The sequence below is a fragment of the Oncorhynchus mykiss genome, chromosome 17, assembly GCF_013265735.2.
Source record: "Oncorhynchus mykiss isolate Arlee chromosome 17, USDA_OmykA_1.1, whole genome shotgun sequence".
Classification (NCBI taxonomy): Eukaryota; Metazoa; Chordata; class Actinopteri; order Salmoniformes; family Salmonidae; genus Oncorhynchus; species Oncorhynchus mykiss.
Window position 1 is genome coordinate 15143608 of NC_048581.1, and position 24107 is coordinate 15167714.

Consider the following 24107-nt stretch of genomic DNA (forward strand, 5'->3'; position numbering starts at 1 on the left):
GTGATTATATATCTTGAAGTCCATTCAACACTGCGTGGCAAAGCATACGGAACTAAAGCAGAAGTGGACGTCACATTCACAGCAAATTCAATAATGATCGTCTGACAACCTGAAACAAATGTTGTATGTAAAAGTCCACACTCACACACTGCAGGAGAGAGGAGATCCTCATGGCCTTTTACAGCACAGGAGTAGCTGTCTACATGACTAAAGGAGTCTGGGTACAGGCTGGAAGTGTCCTCCTTTACTGTGTGTCCGTTCTTGTACCAGATGTAGGTGGGGTTGTCAGTCAGAGTACAGGTGGTGATACAGGTCAGCGTCCTCTTCCATGCCTCTGTGGCAGGAGTCACCTTCACCTGCAGTTCTGAATACAGAGTAAATGACAATAACATCATTAAACCAATAGTGTATTATGGATAAAAACATGTATAATTAAACATCTAATAGAAATGTATGTATAAACATGATCCAGTGTTACCTGTGACAGTCAGAGTTGTTCCAGGGAAACTGTACCCCCATCCTGAGGTTTGTGTGTTGAATATGAACTTGTACTCAGCAGAGTCCTCCTCTCTCAGATCTGTGATTCTCAGGGTGGAGCGACCGCTCTCCTTCTCTCCAACATACTCCACACGACCTGCATACCCTGGGTCTGTGGTTAGGTCCTCAGGTATCAACTTATCCCTCCACCTAGATCTCTGTTTAGGACTAAACCAGAGTGATGATGTGACAGTATCATAACCACTGCCATAAGTACAGGAAATGTCCACTGTTGACCCCTTCAAGGCACAGATTGTCCTCTTGGTGTAAGCCACTGTGTTGCAGTCCTGACCCTGGACACCTAAAACATAATGGAATCACATAAGTACATTATACAGTATTTTCAGTTATTTTCATAAAAGCCCCATCAAATTATACAGTGAGACCAAAAGGACATAGTACAATCATTCTGTATACTTGCTATATTAGATTCCATATTAGATTCACACTCACACACTGCAGGAGAGAGGAGATCCTCGTGGCCTTTTACAGCACAGGAGTAGCTGTCTTCATAGTTACTGGAGACTGGGTCTTTGTACTGGGGGGAGGTGCTCTCATCTAGTTGTTGTCCGTTCTTGTACCAGATGTAGGTGGGGTTGTCAGTCAGAATACAGGTGGTGCTACAGGTCAGTGTCTTATCCTGATGTCCACCAGTCACCTTCACCTGAAGACCTGGAGAAAAAACAATATCCCTGTAAATCCCTTTATCACTGACTTATCACTCAAATACAAAGATGTTGGAAATCCTATGTTATACAGAGATAACTACAAACCAAGACATTTTCCTGAACTAAATTAAATTCAACAGTTTAACTATATTGAATGCAATTGTACCTGTGACAGACAGAGTGACTCCAGGATCACCAGTATATAGAATGTTACTGTACCTGTAACAGACAGAGTGACTCCAGGATCACCAGTATACCTCCATGTTCCAGTCTGATCTGTAAATCTGAATTTGTACATAGCTGAGTCAGTCTCTCTCAGGTCTGTGATTGTCAGGGTGTGACCATTCTCTTTATCCTTGCGGTACGTCACAAGTCCTTTGTAGTCTGGGTCATCACTCAAACTTACAGGACCCTCAGCATCATATTTAGTGAACCAGAAGGATGTTGTGACTGTACCACTGGGATATGTGTAAGAGCAGGACAGATCCACTGTTGACCCCTTCAAGGTACAGATACTCTGAGTGGTGTAAGTCACACTCCAGCCATCCTGACCCTGTACCACTGAAACACAGTCATACAACACAATGGTATCAGACTTAAGCTAAGGTCATTTGGCTCACACTGAAAGTAGGGTTTGTTCACACTTTGTTGCTGTAGTTGCTGAGTGTGAATGGAAACTGTAGAAAAGCATCACTCAGTGAGGTGTGAAAGATAACTATTTAAAGTGAAGTGGAAACTCCTAACAGAACACACCAGAATAACATTATGATTCTTATCCTTTTATAAATGTCTGTAGATTGTTAAACAGAGCAACTAAAAGATAAGAATGAGACCATACCTGCTACAGACCAGAGAAAGACCACCAACACACTTCCTGCTGTTCTCAAGGACATTGTTGCATCTCCCACCCTGCAGTCTTAGAAACATAAACAACAACTCTATAGCTGGTGAATAACTCCACCTGATACATAGAAGTTTAAACTGTAAATAGGGTACAGGGCCTCATTACTGAAAATGAACCAGGCTCATATTGTGTTGTATTGTGCTTTATGGTTGTCTATGTGAATACTGTCTGTCTGTAAGTCTATTGCACTATGTATGTAATGTGTGTGATGTCTTGCATGTCTGTCTACATCTGTCTATTTCAGATGACATGCTGTATGATGCAAAACCTATTTCCTAATGGATACAGTAAAGTAATCATCATCATCATCATCATCATCATCATCATCATCAACAACAACAATCTCTTATTGGACAGATCTGTATTACTCTAAACACATATTTTGATTATTCAGAAGCTGTTTTCGTCTCAGAAACCCAAATATAGGAGGATAAATGTTCCATCATTTACGGTCCGCCAAGCTGTACAGCAGCCTAAAGACTGACCACCAGGTTGAATGATAGCTGCTATCACCAAGCTGTACAGCAGCCTAAAGACTGACCACCAGGTTGAATGATAGCTGCTATCACCAAGCTGTACAGCAGCCTAAAGACTGACCACCAGGTTGAATGATAGCTGCTATCACCAAGCTGTACAGCAGCCTAAAGACTGACCAACAGGTTCAATGATAGCTGCTATCACCAAGCTGTACAGCAGCCTAAAGACTGACCACCAGGTTGAATGATAGCTGCTATCACCAAGCTGTACAGCAGCCTAAAGACTGACCACCAGGTTGAATGATAGCTGCTATCACCAAGCTGTACAGCAGCCTAAAGACTGACCACCAGGTTGAATGATAGCTGCTATCACCAAGCTGTACAGCAGCCTAAAGACTGACCAACAGGTTCAATGATAGCTGCTATCACCAAGCTGTACAGCAGCCTAAAGACTGACCACCAGGTTGAATGATAGCTGCTATAACCAAGCTGTACAGCAGCCTAAAGACTGACCACCAGGTTGAATGATAGCTGCTATCACCAAGCTGTACAGCAGCCTAAAGACTGACCACCAGGTTGAATGATAGCTGCTATCACCAAGCTGTACAGCAGCCTAAAGACTGACCAACAGGTTGAATGATAGCTGCTATCACCAAGCTGTACAGCAGCCTAAAGACTGACCACCAGGTTGAATGATAGCTGCTATCACCAAGCTGTACAGCAGCCTAAAGACTGACAAACAGGTTGAATGATAGCTGCTATCACCAAGCTGTACAGCAGCCTAAAGACTGGCCACCAGGTTGAATGATAGCTGCTATCACCAAGCTGAACAGCAGCCTAAAGACTGACCACCAGGTTGAATGATAGCTGCTATCACCAAGCTGTAAAGCAGCATAAAGACTGACCACCAGGTTGAATGATAGCTGTTATCACCAAGCTGTACAGCAGCCTAAAGACTGACCACCAGGTTGAATGATAGCTGCTATCACCAAGCTTTACAGCAGCCTAAAGACTGACCAACATGTTCAATGATAGCTGCTTATCACCAAGCTGTACAGCAGCCTAAAGACTGACCAACAGGTTGAATGATAGCTGCTATCACCAAGCTGTACAGCAGCCTAAAGATTGACCACCAGGTTGAATGATAGCTGCTATCACCAAGCTGTACAGCAGCGTAAAGACTGACCAACAGGTTCAATGATAGCTGCTATCACCAAGCTGTACAGCAGCCTAAAGACTGACCAACAGGTTGAATGATAGCTGCTATCACTAAGCTGTACAGCAGCCTAAAGACTGACCACCAGGTTGAATGATAGCCGCTATCAACAAGCTGTACAGCAGCCTAAAGACTAACCAACAGGTTGAATGATAGCTGCTATCACCAAGCTGTACAGCAGCCTAAAGACTGACCACCAGGTTGAATGATAGCTGCTATCACCAAGCTGAACAGCAGCCTAAAGACTGACCACCAGGTTGAATGATAGCTGCTATCACCAAGCTGTACAGCAGCCTAAAGACTGACCAACAGGTTGAATGATAGCTGCTATCACCAAGCTGTACAGCAGCCTAAAGACTGACCACCAGGTTGAATGATAGCTGCTATCACCAAGCTGTACAGCAGCCTAAAGACTGACCACCAGGTTGAATGATAGCTGCTATCACCAAGCTGTACAGCAGCCTAAAGACTGACCAACAGGTTCAATGATAGCTGCTATCACCAAGCTGTACAGCAGCCTAAAGACTGACCACCAGGTTGAATGATAGCTGCTATAACCAAGCTGTACAGCAGCCTAAAGACTGACCACCAGGTTGAATGATAGCTGCTATCACCAAGCTGTACAGCAGCCTAAAGACTGACCACCAGGTTGAATGATAGCTGCTATCACCAAGCTGTACAGCAGCCTAAAGACTGACCAACAGGTTGAATGATAGCTGCTATCACCAAGCTGTACAGCAGCCTAAAGACTGGCCACCAGGTTGAATGATAGCTGCTATCACCAAGCTGAACAGCAGCCTAAAGACTGACCACCAGGTTGAATGATAGCTGCTATCACCAAGCTGTAAAGCAGCATAAAGACTGACCACCAGGTTGAATGATAGCTGTTATCACCAAGCTGTACAGCAGCCTAAAGACTGACCACCAGGTTGAATGATAGCTGCTATCACCAAGCTTTACAGCAGCCTAAAGACTGACCAACAGGTTCAATGATAGCTGCTTATCACCAAGCTGTACAGCAGCCTAAAGACTGACCAACAGGTTGAATGATAGCTGCTATCACCAAGCTGTACAGCAGCCTAAAGACTGACCACCAGGTTGAATGATAGCTGCTATCACCAAGCTGTACAGCAGCCTAAAGACTAACCAACAGGTTGAATGATAGCTGCTATCACCAAGCTGTACAGCAGCCTAAAGACTGACCACCAGGTTGAATGATAGCTGCTATCACCAAGTTGTACAGCAGCCTAAAGACTGACCACCAGGTTGAATGATAGCTGCTATCACCAAGCTGTACAGCAGCCTAAAGACTGACCAACAGGTTGAATGATAGCTGCTATCACCAAGCTGTACAGCAGCCTAAAGACTGACCACCAGGTTGAATGATAGCTGCTATCACCAAGCTGTACAGCAGCCTAAAGACTGACCACCAGGTTGAATGATAGCTGTTATCACCAAGCTGTACAGCAGCCTAAAGACTGACCACCAGGTTGAATGATAGCTACTATCACCAAGCTGTGAGGATAAACAGCAAGTGGCACACACACACTTTTTTTAAGGGGGTTGTTCAGATTCAATATTGCAGATAGATTGTGGCTTCAATCAATGTAATTGTCTGAATCATTTCCAATTCTGATCATCCTCGCAGTGGCAGACCACGCGTAACAACACCTGCACAGGATCAGTACAACAGTAGGCTGAGAGAGGCTGGACTGAGGACTTGTAGGCCTGTTGTAAGGCAGGTCCTAACCAGACATCACCGGCAACAGCGTCGCCTATGGGCACAAACCCACCGTTCCTGGACCAGACAGGACTGGCAAAAAGATATCTTCACTGATGAGTCACGAATTGTATCACCAGGGTGATGGTTGGATTCGCTTTCATCGTCAAAGGACTGAGCTTTACACCGAGGCCTGTACTCTGGAGCGGGATCGATTTGGAGGTGGAGGGTCCGTCATGGTCTGGGGTGGTGTGTCACAGCATCATTGGACTGAGCTTGTTGTCATTGCAGGCAATCTCAAAGCTGTGCATTACAGGGAAGACATCCTCCTCCCTCATGTGGTACCCTTCCTGCAGGCTCGTCCTGATATGACCCTCCAGCATGACAATGCCACCAGCAATACTGCTCGTTCTGTGCGTGATTTCCTGCAAGACAGGAATGTCAGTGTTCTGCCATGGCCAGCGAAGAGCCCGGATCTCAATCCCAATGAGCACGTCTGGGACCTGTTGGATCGGCGGGTGAGGGCTAGGGCCATTCCCACCAGAAATGTCTGGGAACTTGCAGGTGCCTTGGTGGTAGAGTGAGGTAAAATCTCACAGCAAGATCTGGCCAATCTGGTGCAGTCCATGTGGAGGAGATGCACTGCAGTACTTAATGCAGCTGGTGGCCACACCAGATACTGAGAGTTACTTTTGATTTTGATCCCCCCCCCCCCCCCCCCCCCCGTTTGTTCAGGGTGACATTATGCCCTTTCTGTTCGTCACATATCTGTGGAACTTGGTCAGTCTATGTCTCAGTTGTTCAATCTTGTTATCATAGAAATATTGACACATGTTAAGTTTGCTGAAAATAAACGCAGTTGAAAGTGAGAGGCCGTTTCAGTTTTTATATGTATTTTTTGTAAATATATTTTCCACTCAAGGATCATGCTGCTGCTCCCCCTATGGTCATTCCACCCCACCCCCTCTACAGTCTTTACTCTGCCTCCACCCCAATGGTCATTATTCATCACTGCCAGAGTTATTATCTATATAGTGCTAGTTCTATTTCTGTTGTTTTCATTACCATTTTTCATCATTTTATTTCACTAGTCCTGCATGTTGGAGCTCGAAGCCTGATTTTCACTGTACCCTGCAATTACACCTGCAACCCTGTGCATGTGACTATTAAACAATCTGAATCTTTATTATGTTCCCCTTACCCTACCTCCTCTCCTCTAATTGGAGTAAACTAATCATAAACAACACAGACAAAATGTTGTGTTCATTCCTGGTGGGGACCAAAACATCTATTCCCATTCAAAATGTTTTTCCTAACCACTAACCCCTAACCCCTAACCCTAACCCTAACCCTAACCCCTAAACCTAACCCTAACCCTAACCCCTAAACCTAACCCCTAAACCTAACCCTAACCCTAACCCCTAAACCTAACCCTAACCCTAACCCCTAAACCTAACCCTAACCCTTACCCCTAAACCTAACCCTAACCCCTAAACCTAACCCTAACCCTAACCCATAAACCTAACCCTAACCCTAACCACTAACCCTAACCCTAACCCCTAACCCTAACCCCTAAACCTAACCCTAACCACTAACCCTAATCTTAATCCTAACCCCTAAACCTAAATCTAACTCATAATTAACCCTCAAACAAAAATAGCCTTTTTCCTTGTGTGGACCTGTGAAATGTACCCACTTGTCCAACTTTTCCTTGATTTTCTGTCCTTGTGAGGACTTCTGGTCCACACAAGGATAGTAAAACCACACACACACACACACACACAACCACTGTTGGTCGTTGTGTTTAGTACTGGTACCTAATAATAATGTCCTCAAACATTTTGGGTCAATAACAACATAACAAACTAATGAAACACAACACTGGCTAGTACTTGACCAAGTCACATTTAAGCACACAAACACTGATGTCTATAGTAGTATTAGCCACTATCATATTATGTTACAATGTTGGCCCTTATGTACAGCAGAGGAGGCTGGTGATAGAAGGAGATGGTGCTGCAGTGGATGCTAATTTGTGTTTTTTATGCTGGTCTTAACTTTTTTTTGTTCTTAATGTCTCTGCCATCATGTTGTAATAGGTCTGGGTGTAGCTGGTGCAGAGGAGTCAGGTGCAGGACAGCAGAGATAAATAATACACGTCATTTTACTCAAGACTTAAAAATAGTCAATAATACCTAGCCCACAATACGGACCGTAAATACAACAAACAATCACTCACTAACAAACATGGGGGACAGAGGGTTAAATAATGAGTAATTGAGGGAGTGAAACCAGGTGTGTAAGACAAGGACAAAAGTAACGGAAAATGAAAAGTGGATAGGTGATGGCTAGAAGGCTGGTGACGTCGACCACCGAACGCCGCCCGAACAAGGAGAGGGACCGACTTCGGTGGAAGTAGTGACACATTTCCTTTGGCCTACAGCTTCTAAACATCACAACAGTGATCACTAATCTTGATTTGGACTAAAATTTCAACTTCAACGAGTCTGCAACTTACTCCGAACCAGACCCTGATACCCAGCAACCCTGATCCCCGGCAGCCGAGAGTCAAGCGAGCAGGCATCCTGACGAGATTACGTCGGTGATCAAATAGACCAACAAATAGACCAACAAACTGGATGAGCTCGAGGCTATCCTGTCAACGGGACCTGAATAACTGTAATATATGTTTCTCAGAGTCGTGGCTGAACGTGGATTTACATCTTGCTGATTTGTCTACACTCGTAGAAAACAAATGGTGCTATCTAGAACCTAAAAGGGTTGTTTGGTTCTCCACATAGGAGAACACTTTGAAGAACTGTTTTTGTTTCCAGATAGAACACTTTTGGGTTCCATGTAGAACCCTTTCCACAGAGGGTTCTACATGGAACACAAAAAGGTTCTACCTGGAACCAAAAATAATTCTACATAGAACCAAAAAGGGTGCTCCTATGGGGACAGCCAAAGAATACTTTTGGATCCTCACCTGTCCAACTAGGAGGAACAAAACTCTAGTTCACCTATACTCTACACATGAATAAAAGGCCCTCCCTTGCCCTCTCTTTGGCAAATCAGACCATACCTTTGTCCTCCTGCTTCCTGCCTACAAGCTAATACTCAAACAGGACCTACCAGAGACACGCTCAATACGGGACAGGACTGTTTCACTTGTTGCACAGACTAGAATATGTTCCGGGATTCATCCAATAACATTAAGGAATTGACCACGTCTTTCACCGCTTCATTAATAAGTGCATCGCCGACATTGTCACCACAGTGACTTACAGACGTACCAACCAGAAGCCATGGATTACAGGCAACATCTGCACAGAGCTAAAAAAAAATTATCATATTACTACAGTGCTAGCCTCTCTACACTGGCTTCCTGTCAAAGCAAGGGCTGATTTCAAGGTTTTACTGCTAACCTACAAAGCATTACATGGGCTTGCTCCTACCTATCTCTCTGATTTGGTCCTGCCGTACATACCTACACGTACGCTACGGTCACAAGACGCAGGCCTCCTAATTGTCCCTAGAATTTCTAAGCAAACAGCTGGAGGCAGGGCTTTCTCCTATTATAGATCTCCATTTTTATGGAACGGTCTGCCTACCCATGTCAGAGACACAAACTCGGTCTCAACCTTTAAGTCTTTACTGAAGACTCATCTCTTCAGTGGGTCATATGATTGAGTGTAGTCTGGCCCAGGAGTGGGAAGGTGAACGGAAAGGCTCTGGAGCAACGAACCGCCCTTGATGTCTCTGCCTGGCCAGTTCCCCTCTTTCCACTGGGATTCTCTGCCTCTAACCCTATTACAGGGGCTGAGTCACTGGCTTACTGGGGCTCTCTCTAGCCGTCCCTGGAAGGGGTGCGTCACCTGAGTGGGTTGATTCACTGATGTGGTCATCCTGTCTGGGTTGGCGCCCCCCCCTTGGGTTGTGCCATGGCGGAGATCTTTGTGGGCTATACTCAGCCTTGTCTCAGGATGGTAAGTTGGTGGTTGAAGATATCCCTCTAGTGGTGTGGGGGCTGTGCTTTGGCAAAGTGGGTGGGGTTATATCCTTCCTGTTTGGCCCTGTCCGGGGGTGTCCTCGGATGGGGCCACAGTGTCTCCTGACCCCTCCTGTCTCAGCCTCCAGTATTTATGCTGCAGTAGTTTATGTGTCGGGGGGCTAGGGTCAGTTTGTTATATCTGGAGTACTTCTCCTGTCCTATTCGGTGTCCTGTGTGAATCTAAGTGTGCGTTCTCTAATTCTCTCCTTCTCTCTTTCTTTCTCTCTCTCGGAGTACCTGAGCCCTAGGACCATGCCCCAGGACTACCTGACATGATGACTCCTTACTGTCCCCAGTCCACCTGACCGTGCTGCTGCTCCAGTTTCAACCGTTCTGCCTTATTATTATTTAACCATGCTGGTCATTTATGAACATTTGAACATCTTGGCCATGTTCTGTTATAATCTCCACCGGCACAGCCAGAAGAGGACTGGCCACCCCACATAGCCTGCTTCCTCTCTAGGTTTCTTCCTAGGTTTTGGCCTTTCTAGGGAGTTTTTCCTAGCCACCGTGCTTCTACACCTGCATTGCTTGCTGTTTGGGGTTTTAGGCTGGGTTTCTGTACAGCACTTTGAGATATCAGCTGATGTACGAAGGGCTATATAAATACATTTGATTTGATTTGATTTTGATTTTGATTTGATTTAAAGGCTAGAGCTTCCGCTTTCAAGGAACGGGACACTAATCCGGACGCATAAAGAAATTCTGAGACCACATCTAGATGAGCAATCAAACCGGAAACGCGTCAATACAGGACTAAGGCTGAATCCTACTATGCTGGCTCTGAAGCGAGAAGCTTGTGGCTGGGCTTGCAAACTATCATGGATTACAAAGGGAAATCCAGCCGCGAGCTGCCCAGTTACACAGGTCCACCAGACGAGCTACAGTAAATTACTTCTATGCTCACTTAGTCTATTTTCTGGCTTGATGCCTAGTCACTTTACCCCTCCCTATGGGGCAGCAGGTAGCCTAGCGGTTAAGAGCGTAAAGGGCCAGTAAAGGTTGCTGTTTTGACTTCCTGAACTGGCAAAAGCAGTAAATTCTGCAGTTCTGCCCTCGGGCAAGGCAGTTAACCCACAACAACAACTGCTCCCGGGCATTGATTACGTCCATTAATACAGCCCCACGCACCTCTCTGATTCAGAGGGGTTGAATTAAATGTAGAAGATACATTTCAGTTGAATGCATTCAGTTGTGCAACTGACTAGGTATCCCCCTTTCCCTTATATGTATGTACACAAATACCTCAATTACCTCGTACCCCTGCACATCGACTCTGTACTGTGAAACAGTTATTTTTACTCGTTATTGATATTCGTTATTCTCTCTGTATTTATTCCTTGTGTCACTATTTCCCTCAAAACATTTATACAGTGTAAGTATTCAGACCCTTTAACAATTTCAACATTTTGTTACATTACATCCTTATTCTAAAATGGAATAAATAAACTATTTCCCTCATTCATCATTCTACACAGGATACACCATAAAGACAAAGCACAAGTATTCAAGTATACACAAGTATTCATAACCTTTGTTATGAGATTCGAAATTGAGCTCAGGTGTATCATGTTTCCATTGATCGTCCTTAAAATGTGATTGGAGTCCACCTGTGGTAAATTCCTGTCTATATAAGGTCCCACAGTTGACTATGCATGTCAGAGAAAAAAACAAGCCATGACGTCGAAGGAATTGTCTGTAGAGCTCTGAGACAGGATTGGGTCTAGGCAAAGATTTGGGGAAGGGTACAAAACATGTCTGCAGTATGAAAGTCCCCAAGAACACAGTGGCCTCCATCATTCTTAAATGGAAGAACGGAGCAATCGGAGGAGAAGGGCCTTGGTCAGGTAGGTGACCAAGAACTCGATGGTCACTCTGACAGAGCTCCAGTGTTCCTCTGTGGAGATGGGAGAACCTTCCAGATGGACAACCATCTCTGCAGCACTCCACCAATCAGGCCTTTATTGTAGAGTGGCCAGATGGAAGCCATATGACAGCCTGCTTGAACTTTGCCAAAAGGCACCTAAATGAGATTCTCTGGTCTGATGAAACCAAGATGGAACTCTTTGGCCTCAATAGCCAAGTGTCACGTCTGGAGGTTACCTGGCACATCCCTACGATGAAGCATGGTGGTGGCAGCATAATGGTGTGGGGATGTTTTTCAGCTGCAGGGACTGGGAGATCAGTCAGGATTGAGGGAAAGATCAAAAAAGCAGAGAGAGATCCTTGATGAAAACCTGCTCCAGAGCGCTCAGGACCTCTCAACAGGACAACGACCCTAAGCACACAGCCAAGACAACGCAGGAGTGGCTTCGGGACAAGTCTCTGAATGTCCTTCAGTGGCCCAGCCAGAGGCAGGACAATCCCGATCGAACATCTCTGGAGAGACCTGAAAATAGCTGTGCAGCGATGCTCCCCATCCAACCTGACAGAGCTATAGAGGATCTGTAGAGAAGAATGAGAGAAACTCCCCAAATTCAAGTTTGCTAAGCTTGTTGTATCATACCCAAGAAGACTCAAGGCTGTTATCGCTGACAAGGTGCTTCAACAAAAAAAAAGGAAAGGACCCGACACGTTAGTCAGCATTTCAACCCACCATCACTGTGTCTCATGTTAATACTACTCCTAAACACAACCCACCATCACTGTGTCTCATGTTAATACTACTCCTAAACACAACCCACCATCACTGTGTCTCATGTTAATCCTACTCCTAAACACAACCCACCATCACTGTGTCTCATGTTAATACTACTCCTAAACACAACCCACCATCACTGTGTCTCATGTTAATACTACTCCTAAACACAACCCACCATCACTGTGTCTCATGTTAATACTACTCCTAAACACAACACACCATCACTGTGTCTCATGTTATTACTACTCCTAAACACAACCCACCATCACTGTCTCATGTTAATACTACTCCTAAAGCTCTTATGAAGAATCCACTTAATCGCTCTTACTGTCACGCTTTCGGCCATTTTCAAAATGTGTTGCTCTCAGAGCTCTTAAAACAGCATGCACAAGTCTTTATGTGAAACCACATGTACAATGTACATCCCATCTTTTTATAGCATACAATATATCTCTGTATTTGACAAGGGTGCTAATAATTTTGGTCATGACTCTGTATCCAACAATCAGATTAATATGTAAAAATAAATTTACACTCACTCACTCACACAGACACGCACACACACACAGTTATACTTGACCCTGTTAAACGTACACTGTTAAACTGTTGAACAGTGAACATTGAATGGAGATCTGGGTGTTACTGGTAAACTCTACTGATCATGTTTTAAACATGTAAATGAATAAACTGATCTAAACTAAACACATGAAACCACAGTCCAGGGTCAGTATTCACAAAGTGTATCAGAGTAGGATAGCTGATCTGGGATCAGTTTAGCCTTTTAGATCATAATTATATGGACCATCTGAGACACTTTATGAATACAGGCCCTGATGTAACAACCAAAACACAGTTCAAAATAAACCAACAAGTACAAAGATACAGGAAGTCATGTGATGTTTGGCTAAAAACATCAAAACTAAAACTATATTTCAAGATATTGTCAAGTGTACTTACAGAGTGAAGTGAAGAGGAGAGGTCTTGAACAGTCAGTCAACTTACTGTCACTGTGTGGAAACAAGAAGGAGTCTACTGTAAGTATTAGTAGAAGCAGACATAGCCTATGTGTGAGTTCTGTGGTTGACACTTATCGAGTAGTCTAGTCAGGTCATTAACATGCAGCAACAACATGTCACATAAGGGATGTTACTGTATCTAAATAGAAAATGGTCTAAAGTCAGAATACTGTAGTTGCATTTCTTTATATGAGGAGTGGACCTTCATGTTTTACAAGAGACAAAATGTGACCCATTCCCATCACTGTTCATCAGCTGGTACTGAAGGTTCCAGAACAGATGAAAGGGGAGTATCTTTGGTACCAGTGTTCTAGACTAGAGCTCTCCCTACTGACATCTCATCATTACTGCAGACTCCAGGCTTCATATGTCCCTACTAGTCTGATGGAAATATACAAAATAGAAGGTAAAATAACATTTGAAAATGTAAAATGTATAGAGAACTAACCAGGCGCAAACATAAAAATACTGTGATATTGGGACTTATGTTGAACTGACATTTGAATTGAGCGAACAAGTGAGCTCAGCTAGCTTGTTAGCTACATGAAGATTTTTCCTAAATAAACTAGCATTTCTCTGCATCACACAGCTACTCTGAATGGACTGGATTGTGAACAATATGATGTGCTGCCACTGAATTACAGCAAGACCCCATAGTTAACTAGTGAGCTAGTTAGTAAGCCTACTTTTAGCTATCAACATTAACTAGCTAGAAACAACAGACAACAGTGAGCTGTCATTATGCCAAGGCCAAGGCAAGCTGCTCTGTATATCCACTGTGTTCTTGTGTGAAAGAGACTGATCTTCAGAACAACGGGCCCAAAGTGAACCCTGACATCCATATAACTAAGTCTGTCTCTCTGTCTGTCTGTCTGGGATTATTATGTTTTATTGTGTCTGAGTGATGCATGTTTAAAAAACATTTACATTGAATAATATTTCATGTAATTGTTTATTGCTGCTTCGTTATTGTTATTTTATTGTGATTTAGTTTTAGTTTTATTTACAATTTTTATAATTAAAAAAAAGGAATATTCCTTACATAAAAAACTGCATTGTTGCTTAATAAGCATTTAATAACCATTTCACAGTAAGGTCTACCTGTTGTATTCGGCGCATGTTTCAAATACAATTTGATTTGTTTGTTTAGGCACTGGACTCCCTCTGACACTGGGATTCTGAAAATCTAGAAGTCTGAGCCGTCAGTGGACGGGGACGGGAGGGTTATTCTACTAGTTGACACATGGAATTGTTTTAAGGTGGTCATACCATGGATCGTTTAGCTATTTGATTTTGAATTATAGTACCCCTTTAGGTAAAAAAGGATAAGGACTAATGTTTGTGAGAGCAGGCAGGTGACTGCAATATAGTCTGCCTGGAACATGCCCCATATTCAACTGTAATTCAATTCAAAAATAACATTTATTTATCCCCTGTAGGGGCAATTACTAGGCACCCTATGGCATCAGGCTGGCACTGAGTCTCACAATGACATCACAATGGGTCACATGTCCAGTCACATGACCATACATACACAGTAAAACCCATGATAACAACAGATGTCATCCCCCTTAGTGTCTACAACATGGTCATTATAGAGGAGGTTCACTGGGCAAAGATCCCTTCAACTTCTAATGATGATGTCATTTCCATGTTTCACAGCTCAGGCCGAGGGAGATTTACATTTACAGTAGAGAACATAGTATTAGAATGTAGAACTTTGATACTCTCTATCTCCCCACACCTACAGTACAGAACATAGAGAGTATCAGAGTTCTACATTCTAATTATATCTCCCCTCACCTACAGCACACAATGTAGAAGGAGGAGAGGAAGGGATGGAGGTGACCACAGTCAAAATACAAGGAATGTAGGAACAGGGTGCTATTTGAGACGGCCTATAGAACCTATAACTGTAGAAATGTATACTGTGGAATAACCAGAAATAAACATACTCACCCACTGGAGTCATGAGGGGAGGAGAGGTCCACCACTGGAGTCCTGGGGGGAGAGGAGAGGTCCACCACTGGAGTCCTGAGGGGAGGAGAGGTCCACCACTGGAGTCCTGAGGGGAGAGGAGAGGTCCACTACTGGAGTCATGAGGGGAGGAGAGGTCCACCACTGGAGTCCTGAGGGGAGAGGAGAGGTCCACCACTGGAGTCCTGAGGGGAGAGGAGAGGTCCACCACTGGAGTCCTGAGGGGAGGATAGGTCCACCACTGGAGTCCTGAGGGGAGAGGAGAGGTCCACCACTGGAGTCCTGAGGAGAGGAGAGGTCCACCACTGGAGTCCTGAGGGGAGAGGAGAGGTCCACTACTGGAGTCATGAGGGGAGGAGAGGTCCACCACTGGAGTCCTGAGGGGAGAGGAGAGGTCCACCACTGGAGTCCTGAGGGGAGAGGAGAGGTCCACCACTGGAGTCCTGAGGGGAGGAGAGGTCCACCACTGGAGTCCTGAGGGGAGAGGAGAGGTCCACCACTGGAGTCCTGAGGAGAGGAGAGGTCCACCACTGGAGTCCTGAGGGTAGAGGAGAGGTCCACCACTGGAGTCCTGAGGGTAGAGGAGAGGTCCACCACTGGAGTCCTGAGGGGAGGAGAGGTCCACCACTGGAGTCCTGGGAGGAGGAGAGGTCCACCACTGGAGTCCTGAGGGGAGGAGAGGTCCACCACTGGAGTCCTGAGGGGAGAGGAGAGGTCCACCACTGGAGTCATGAGGGGAGGAGAGGTCCACCACTGGAATCCTGAGGGGAGGAGAGGTCCACCACTGGAGTCCTGAGGAGAGGAGAGGTCCACCACTGGAGTCCTGAGGGGAGGAGAGGTCCACCACTGGAGTCCTGAGGAGAGGAGAGGTCCACCACTGGAGTCCTGAGGGTAGAGGATAGGTCCACCACTGGAGTCCTGAGGGGAGGAGAGGTCCACCACTGCAGTCCTGAGGAGAGGAGAGGTCCACCACTGGAGTCCTGAGGGTAGAGGAGAGGTCCACCACTGGAGTCCTGAGGGGAGGAGAGGTCCACCACTGGAGTCCTGAGGGGAGGAGAGGTCCTCCATCAGGAAACATTGTAGCTAAACATCACAATAAATGTTAGATGTACAGCATGTATTTCTTCATTGTTGTAGTGTTTTGGTAAAATCAGAAAACAAACTCCTCTAATAATGGCTATGCTCCCTGTGATGGTGTCTGGTTGTGCAGTCTGTATATACTATTCCCCCTGTGGTTGGGTCTGGTACTGCAGCCTTTCTATACTATGGCGTGGGGAGATGGAGAGACACAGACAGACAGACACATGTAAGATGAGGGAGGACACGTGTTTTATGAGCATGGCCTTATTTCTATCACAGCATTTTGGATGACTGTCATTCATATTCCATTCGCCCAGTTCAATGTAACACGGATATATTATAGCTACTACATATCATGATATTCTAATGTTCCCTATAGCCATCATGAGGTTGCTACAACCTAGCTAGAAAGGCTACAACGTAGGTGCACAGGTCAACAGAAACAGAGTAATCAAGGTGACAGACAGTGACACATTCAGTACCACCTTGTACACTCTGGTCTGCATCTAGCTGATCTAGGATGTAATCATTAGTCCGACAGTTGCAAACAAGACTTTCTCTTGGTCAAGTTCAGGTATGTTTATCCAATTTCGTTCCGTTTGCTTTCATTACAAAAAAAACGTTTTTCAACGGAATCGGTGGAATGAATACACCTCTGATCACATTCAAACACAGTTCACTTTCAAAGCAGACACATACAAACAGCATGATCACATTGCCCATTGTAGAATTCCTTCTTACATCTCTGCACTATACTCCTCATCAGCTGTCTGTGAGCAGGAGAAGAAAACCTTTCCAAGCCAAACCTTCATATCATGACTGCTAACGCTACACACAGCCTAAATCGTTGTTACCATATTAGCTAACGTATTGACAACATAGCTACTAGAACTAATATGTTAGTAAACACGCTACAATCATGCAGTACAGTGTACAGTCAGCAAGCAGTGTAGCAGTTACACCGGTGGGACCAGGTGGCAATAAATGAATAAAACGTAAAGCTTACCTTGGCTTGGAAGAGGATAGCCGTAGCCAGCTAGTTAACATACCATCCCTCTCTGTTTGAGACGGTTATTTGAGTAACTAAACTAGCTAGCTGCATTAGATGCTGGCTAAGTAAGTGAAAGTGAAAGCAAAAATCAAAGCAGAGTTTGCTAGCTCTCTCCCACTCTCTCTTGCTTCTCCTTCATTTTTAAAGAAATACATATTTTTCAAAACTGTTCAACTATTGACATTATCTTTGAGTCAACTACTCACCACATGTTATGCACTATAGTGAGAGCTGGCTGTATCTTATGCTTTCAGAACTAGATTACATATCTAATACTTTGATTGGTCGGACAACATGTCAGTTCATGCTGCATGAGCTTTGATGGGTTGGAGGACATCGTCCGGAAGTTGTCATAATTACTGTGTAAGTCTATGGAAGGGTTTGAGAACCATGAGCCTCCTAGGTTCTGTATTGAAGTCATTGTACCCAGAGGAGGATGAAAACTAGCTGTCCTCCGTTTACATGGTGCTACCCTGCAGAGTGCTGTTGAGGCTACTGTAGACATTCATTGCAAAACAGCTGTTTTAGTGAAAATAAATACTGGCTGTGCTTATACAGCTGAATACCCTTCACTGGAGGAACACACACAGGGTTAAACTAGGGTCATTTCAGTGACTATAAATCATATTTCTGAGGTTAATAAGACAACTAAGTAACACTACCTCTGTGTTTGAGTAATCAACTCGACAGTAAGATTTTATTATTTGAATCAGCTGTGTAGTCCTTGGGCAAAAACCAAAACGTTCACACCTTGGGGTCCCCAGGACTGAGTTGAGGAGACGCTGGCCGAGCCACTCATGGTTAAATGATACAATGGCCCCATCATGTGTCTAATAGGCAGAAATACAAGAAACAAGAGCTGAGTGGAAATAGTTATGAATCAATGTATTATTAGTTGATCAAATAATCTGTGTATTTATTGTCTTAAATGTTGATCTTATTTACAACATGATGCTTCTACTGTATTGACACTAAACTGTAAAAACTGCAAAGGTAAACATGTATTTAACGTATATAAAATACGTAATAATGAAACGTGATGACAAAACACGTGATATCATGACACTTAATAATATAGCATTACGTAAAATACAATTATAATTAATATAAAATGTAAAAAACAGCAAATGTTTAAATGTATGTAATGAACTGATTACATTTAAAAAAAAAATATATATATATATTATTATAAAATATAAAATAAATAATGTGGAATAATGTCTGACAGCAATACAAAGTAAATCATCATTAAACACATCAGGAGAATCTTGACCCAAAAGCAAAAAATATGAAAAAGCTGTTGTCAATATGATCCATATTAGTTGCAGAGGAAAGTAGGACTATTGATGTTATAAACCCCTAATTTGCAAAATTCCATAGAAAAATATTAGGAATACAATCTTAAACTATAGATAGGAAACAGATTGGTACACAAGAAAAAATATTGAAATGGGAAAATCCCATTGAAAAAAAGCAGAAGCATAACCCCTCCCATTTATCATCAATATACATAATTATCATAATAAGAAAATAAAAAATTGACTCAAAGCATTTACTCAAAGGTTAAAGTTCATGGTCTGGAAAACTATCTAGATATGGTTGCAAGAGAATAGAGGAGTGAGGCCTGGCTTTGGATCGGAACCGTAGCTCTTCAGTCCAGGATCTGTGGTGATTCTCTTCAGTCCAGAATCTGTGGTGGTTCTCTTCATTTGATGTTCTGAGGTACTTTTCTTCAGTCCAGGATCTGTGGTGGTTCTCTTAAGTGGGAGGGTCCCCTCACATTCTGAAAGAAGATACTGAGTTAGCAATTTACACTCCCACTAAAATGTTTAAGGACACACACACACAAACACACTACTGCCAGGGTGTCATACTCTGGTGACCTGGACTTCATGTTCAGAGGTGTGTACATGTCACTGTTGGGGTCACTGTTAGGGTCAGGATTGACACTCTGTGGACAGGAAGAGAGAGAGAGTGAGAAAGAGAGAGGGAAAGATATATATAGAGAGGGAAAGATATAGAGAGAGTAGGAGAGGGGGAGAGAGAGGAAATGCATGTGTTCTTTGAAACACAACTTTCCATCATCTTCTCTAAACACATTCAAGTACTGTATAAAACACACACACACTCACAAACAATCAAAATGTATTATGAGAGACTTACTGCCAGAGTGTCATAGTCAGGGGACATGGTCCTCATGTTCAGACCTGTGTACGTGTCACTGTTACAGTCAGGACGGACACTCTGTGGAGAGAGAGAGAGAGAGAGAGAAAACAATGAAAACAGTATGAAAGAGACTGTAGTGACACAGTAAATTAGATGTAACTCAGGGTTTCCCAAACTCAGAGCTGGACCCCCCCTGGGTGCACGTTTTGTTTTTTGCCCTAACACTACACGGGGGGGGGGGGGGGGGGGTGTCCTGGTGTAACTGATAACTGATTGATATAATCACCCGTGTGTCTGTTGAAGCATCACTTCCTCCTGTGAATCTCCTGTAAAGAGGGACAGAGTGATTTCTGCTCTCTACTGACCTCTAGTGGAAGTTGATGTGTTACTAATACAGTTTAGCAGTTAAGGGCGTTGGGCCAATAAATACATTTATGAAATAATTAAGTTAGCAACAAATCAGAGTGCTAAGGTGAAAGAATAATACAAATATCAGTTTTCCTTCTTCGCTCACCTGAAACACATGAGTCCAGAGAGACAGATGAGAACTAGAACAACCACTATGATTCCTACAGCTGCAGTCACAACTGAGGTCTGTTTCCCTAATAGATGAAATGGATGACATGAGGACATGTTATTATGAAGTGAAAATGAATATACAGCAATACAGGACATTAATGTAATACTTGTGTATAGAAGCCTATGTATAGTTATAAACCAAAGTGTAATGAGGCAAACTAGAAGAAGACACCTTGAAACATCATTTCTTATTGGACATCATTTTGTATTGAAGTATTGAAGATGTAACTTTACCTGCTACAATGATCATCTGAGCTATAGAGTTCTTAGATCCTCTTCCATTCTGGGCCTCACAGTAATATTCTCCTCTGTCCTCAGAGCTGATGTTAGTGATGCTGTAACTCTGTCCTGATGCTTTTGGTGAGGTTACGTTCTTCTTGTACCAGGTGTATTTGTCCACAGGTGGGTTGGCATCACTGCTGCAGGTCAGAGTCACTGAACTGCCCTCCACTATTTCACCAGAGGGACTGACTGACACTGAGATGTTCTTTGGAGCATCTAGTAAAGGAGAATATGTCAGAGGGTCAGGACTGTAGTATACTACCTCAAATGACGTCATGTCTAAAATAAATCATATCTAAACTCAGAGAACGATCTAAAACTATCACTTACACAAAACATGAACAATAATACATTTGGAGATACTTTATGACTAGAGTGTCTACTAAACTATTCTTCAAGTGTCTGAGGTACTGAACATTCTAACTATAGACATGCATACATCTATGACATTGTCTGTAATTTCTATGTAATGATGAATATGTATAGATAAAGCAGTAATACTCTTCTCATTGATGTTAAATGATTGATACTTTCTAAGTAGAATAGTAGTTTAATTCATACTTACACACTGCAGGAGAGTGGAGGTCCTCATGGTGTTCTACAGTACAGGAGTAACTGTCCACAGAATGACCCAACACTACTAGGGTATTACTAGAGTATTGTTGGGAAGTGGGCTCATCTAGACGTTGTCCGTTCTTGTACCAGATGTAGGTGGGGTTGTCAGTCAGAGTACAGGTGGTGATACAGGTCAGTGTCTTCTGTCCCTCTGCAGCAGGAGTCACCTTCACCTGCAGACCTGAAACAATATGCATAAAACCACATACACCTCTGTGTTAACAGGATGGTTAATATATTTATCCTGTAATTCATTATGATTTACAGTTATATCATACAGTGTAGTATTTATTACCTGTGACAGACAGAGTTGTTCCTGGGAAACTATGACCCCATTCAAAGTTGTCTGTTTTAAAAGTGAAGCGATACTCAGCTGAGTCCTCCTCTCTCAGATCTGTGATTCTCAGGGTGAAGGGACCTCTGTATGTTCCAGTGTACTCCACACAACCTGCGTACCCTGGGTCTGTGGTTAGGTCTTCAGGGGTCGACTTATCACTTCTAAACCAGAATGTTGATGTGATGGAATAATAACTAACATAAGTACAGGATATGTCCACTGTTGACCCCTTCAAGACACAGATTCTCCTCTTGGTGTAAGTCACTCTGTTGCAGCTCTGACCCTGAACACCTGAAACATAATGACAAGAGGGCATTACTTATACATTTACACAGTAGAATCATGAGCTGCAGTAATCCAGAATAGTTATGCCATCTGGTATTGTGTTGCAGTTTGGTTAGATAACTGTGAGGACTGTTTAGCAGACAGAAAGTTCTACTTGAAAAGTTATACTAAAAACTGAGTTAAATCCATACTCACACACTGCAGGAGAGTGGAGATCCTCGTGGCCTTTTACAGCACAGGAGTAACTGTCTGCATCACTAAAGTAGTCTGAGTACAGGCTGGAGGTGTCCTCCTTTACTTTGTGTCCGTTCTTGTACCAGATGTAGGTGGGGTTGTCAGTCAGAGTACAGGTGGTGCTACAGGTCAGTGTCACCCAATTTTGCAAAGTTTTAGAAGTTATCTTCACCTGCAGAGCTGGAGTAGATCACAGCATTAAACCCTGAATCACTTATTGTCTTGTTTAATCACATGATGCAAGACATTCTCAAACTCATTTAATTCTCAAATCTGTTTCATATTTACAAATCCAATTTCTAGACCTAAATGGACAGTAGATATTAATTGAACAGACTAGCAGTATAAAGCATGTTACTGTACCTGTTACAGACAGAGTGACTCCAGGACTTCCAGAATATTTCCCTCCTTCTTGATCTGTTAATAATCTGAACTTGTACGTAGCTGAGTCTCTCTCTCTCAGGTCTGTGATTTTCAGGGTACAGTCTTTCTTCTTATCTCCATGATACTCCAGACGACCTGCATACTCTGGGTTCTGACCTAGATCTTTAGGTTCTTTACCAGCCTCCATTTTAGTGAACCAGAGTGTTGTTGTGACTGTACCTCTGGGATATGTGTAAGAGCAGAACAGATCCACTGATGACCCCTTCAAGGTACAGATACTCTGAGTGGTGTATGTAACACTCCAGCCATTCTGACCCAGTACCACTGAAACACAGTTAGACATCACAATGGTATCAGAATTAGGACAAGGTATTCTGGCTCACACTGAAGGTAGGGTTTGTCCACACTTTGTTGCCATATTGGAAACCACAGATAATCATCACTCAGTGAGGTGTAAAACATAACTATTTAAAGTGAAGTGGAGATGCCTAACAGAACACAAGCAAATGTAATACACATGTCTGTAGATTGACAACCATATAAGTTATGAATGAGACCATACCTGTCACAGACCAGAGAAAGACCACCAACACACTTCCTGCTGTTCTCAAGGCCATTGTTGCATCTCCCACCCTGCAGTCTTAGAAACATAAACAACAACTCACTCTATAGCTGGTGAATAACTCCACCTGATACATTGAAGTAGAAACTGTAAATGGGGTACAGGGTCTCATTACTAAAAATGAACCAGGCTCATATTGTGTTGTGTTGTATTGTGCTATATGGTTGTCTATGTGAATACTGTCTGTAAGTCTACTGCACTATGTATGTAATGTGTGTGATGTGTTGCATGTCTGTCTACGTCTGTCTACTTAAACTGACATGATGCAAAAATACATTCCTAATATATACAGTAGTCATCATCATCATCATTACAACAACAACAACAACAATCACTTATTGAACAGATCTGTAGAACTGTAAACACATATTTCTACATTGATTGTTCTGAAGTTGTTTTATTCTCAGAACCCCATATATAGAAGGATAAATGTTCAATCCTCTACAGTCCATCAAGCTGTACAGCAGCCTAAAGAATGACCACCAGGTTCAATGATAGCACCTATCCTCAAGCTGTGAGGCTAAACAGCCAGTGACTTTCACTCTCTCACTCTCTTTTTCTCTCTCTCACACACACAAAAAATGATACATTACCCTCAAGTATTTGACTTATGACTAAAAACAAATAACCAAAAACTATATTTCAAGATATTGTCAAGAGTACTTACAGAGTGCTCGACTATGCATATAATTTACAGCTTTGGAAAGAAAACACTCTGACGTTTCCAAAACTGCAAAGATATTGTCTGTGAGTGCCACAGAACTGATGTTACAGGCGAAACCAAGAAAAAAATCCAACCAGGAAGTGCCACATTTTTTGAAACCGCCTCATACCAATGACTCCTTATATGGCTGTGAATGAGCTACGAATGAACTTACGTTTTTCACGTATTCCCCAAGGTGTCTACAACATTGCGGCGTCTTTTTAGGCATTTCCATTGAAGAATGGCCGTAAGGGACCATATGTAGTGGTCACATGGTGTTTCCCGCAGAAAATCTTGCGTAAAATACTGAGGTAGCCATTTTTCCAGGTGGTCTCATGTTAATACTACTCCTAAACGCAACCCACCATCACTGTGTCTCATGTTAATACTACTCCTAAACACAACCCACCATCACTGTGTCTCATGTTAATACTACTCCTAAACACAACCCACCATCTCTGTGTCTCATGTTAATACTACTCCTAAACACAACTCACCACCACAAGACTCTCTGGTCTTGGCCATTGTGGAGCGGTTGGAGTCTGTTTGATTGAGTTCAAACA

General features: G+C 43.2%; 1 protein-coding gene across 1 annotated transcript in view; it reads right to left on the reverse strand.

Moving 5' to 3' along the window:
* The window catches only part of LOC118940319, a 104620-nt gene that overhangs the window by 10809 nt on the left and 69704 nt on the right, over positions 1-24107 (reverse strand). Inside the window, exon 16 of the mRNA XM_036949065.1 lies at positions 21275-21607. Within this exon, the coding sequence (XP_036804960.1) occupies positions 21275-21607 (333 nt within the window). The remainder of the gene's footprint in view (positions 1-21274; positions 21608-24107) is intronic.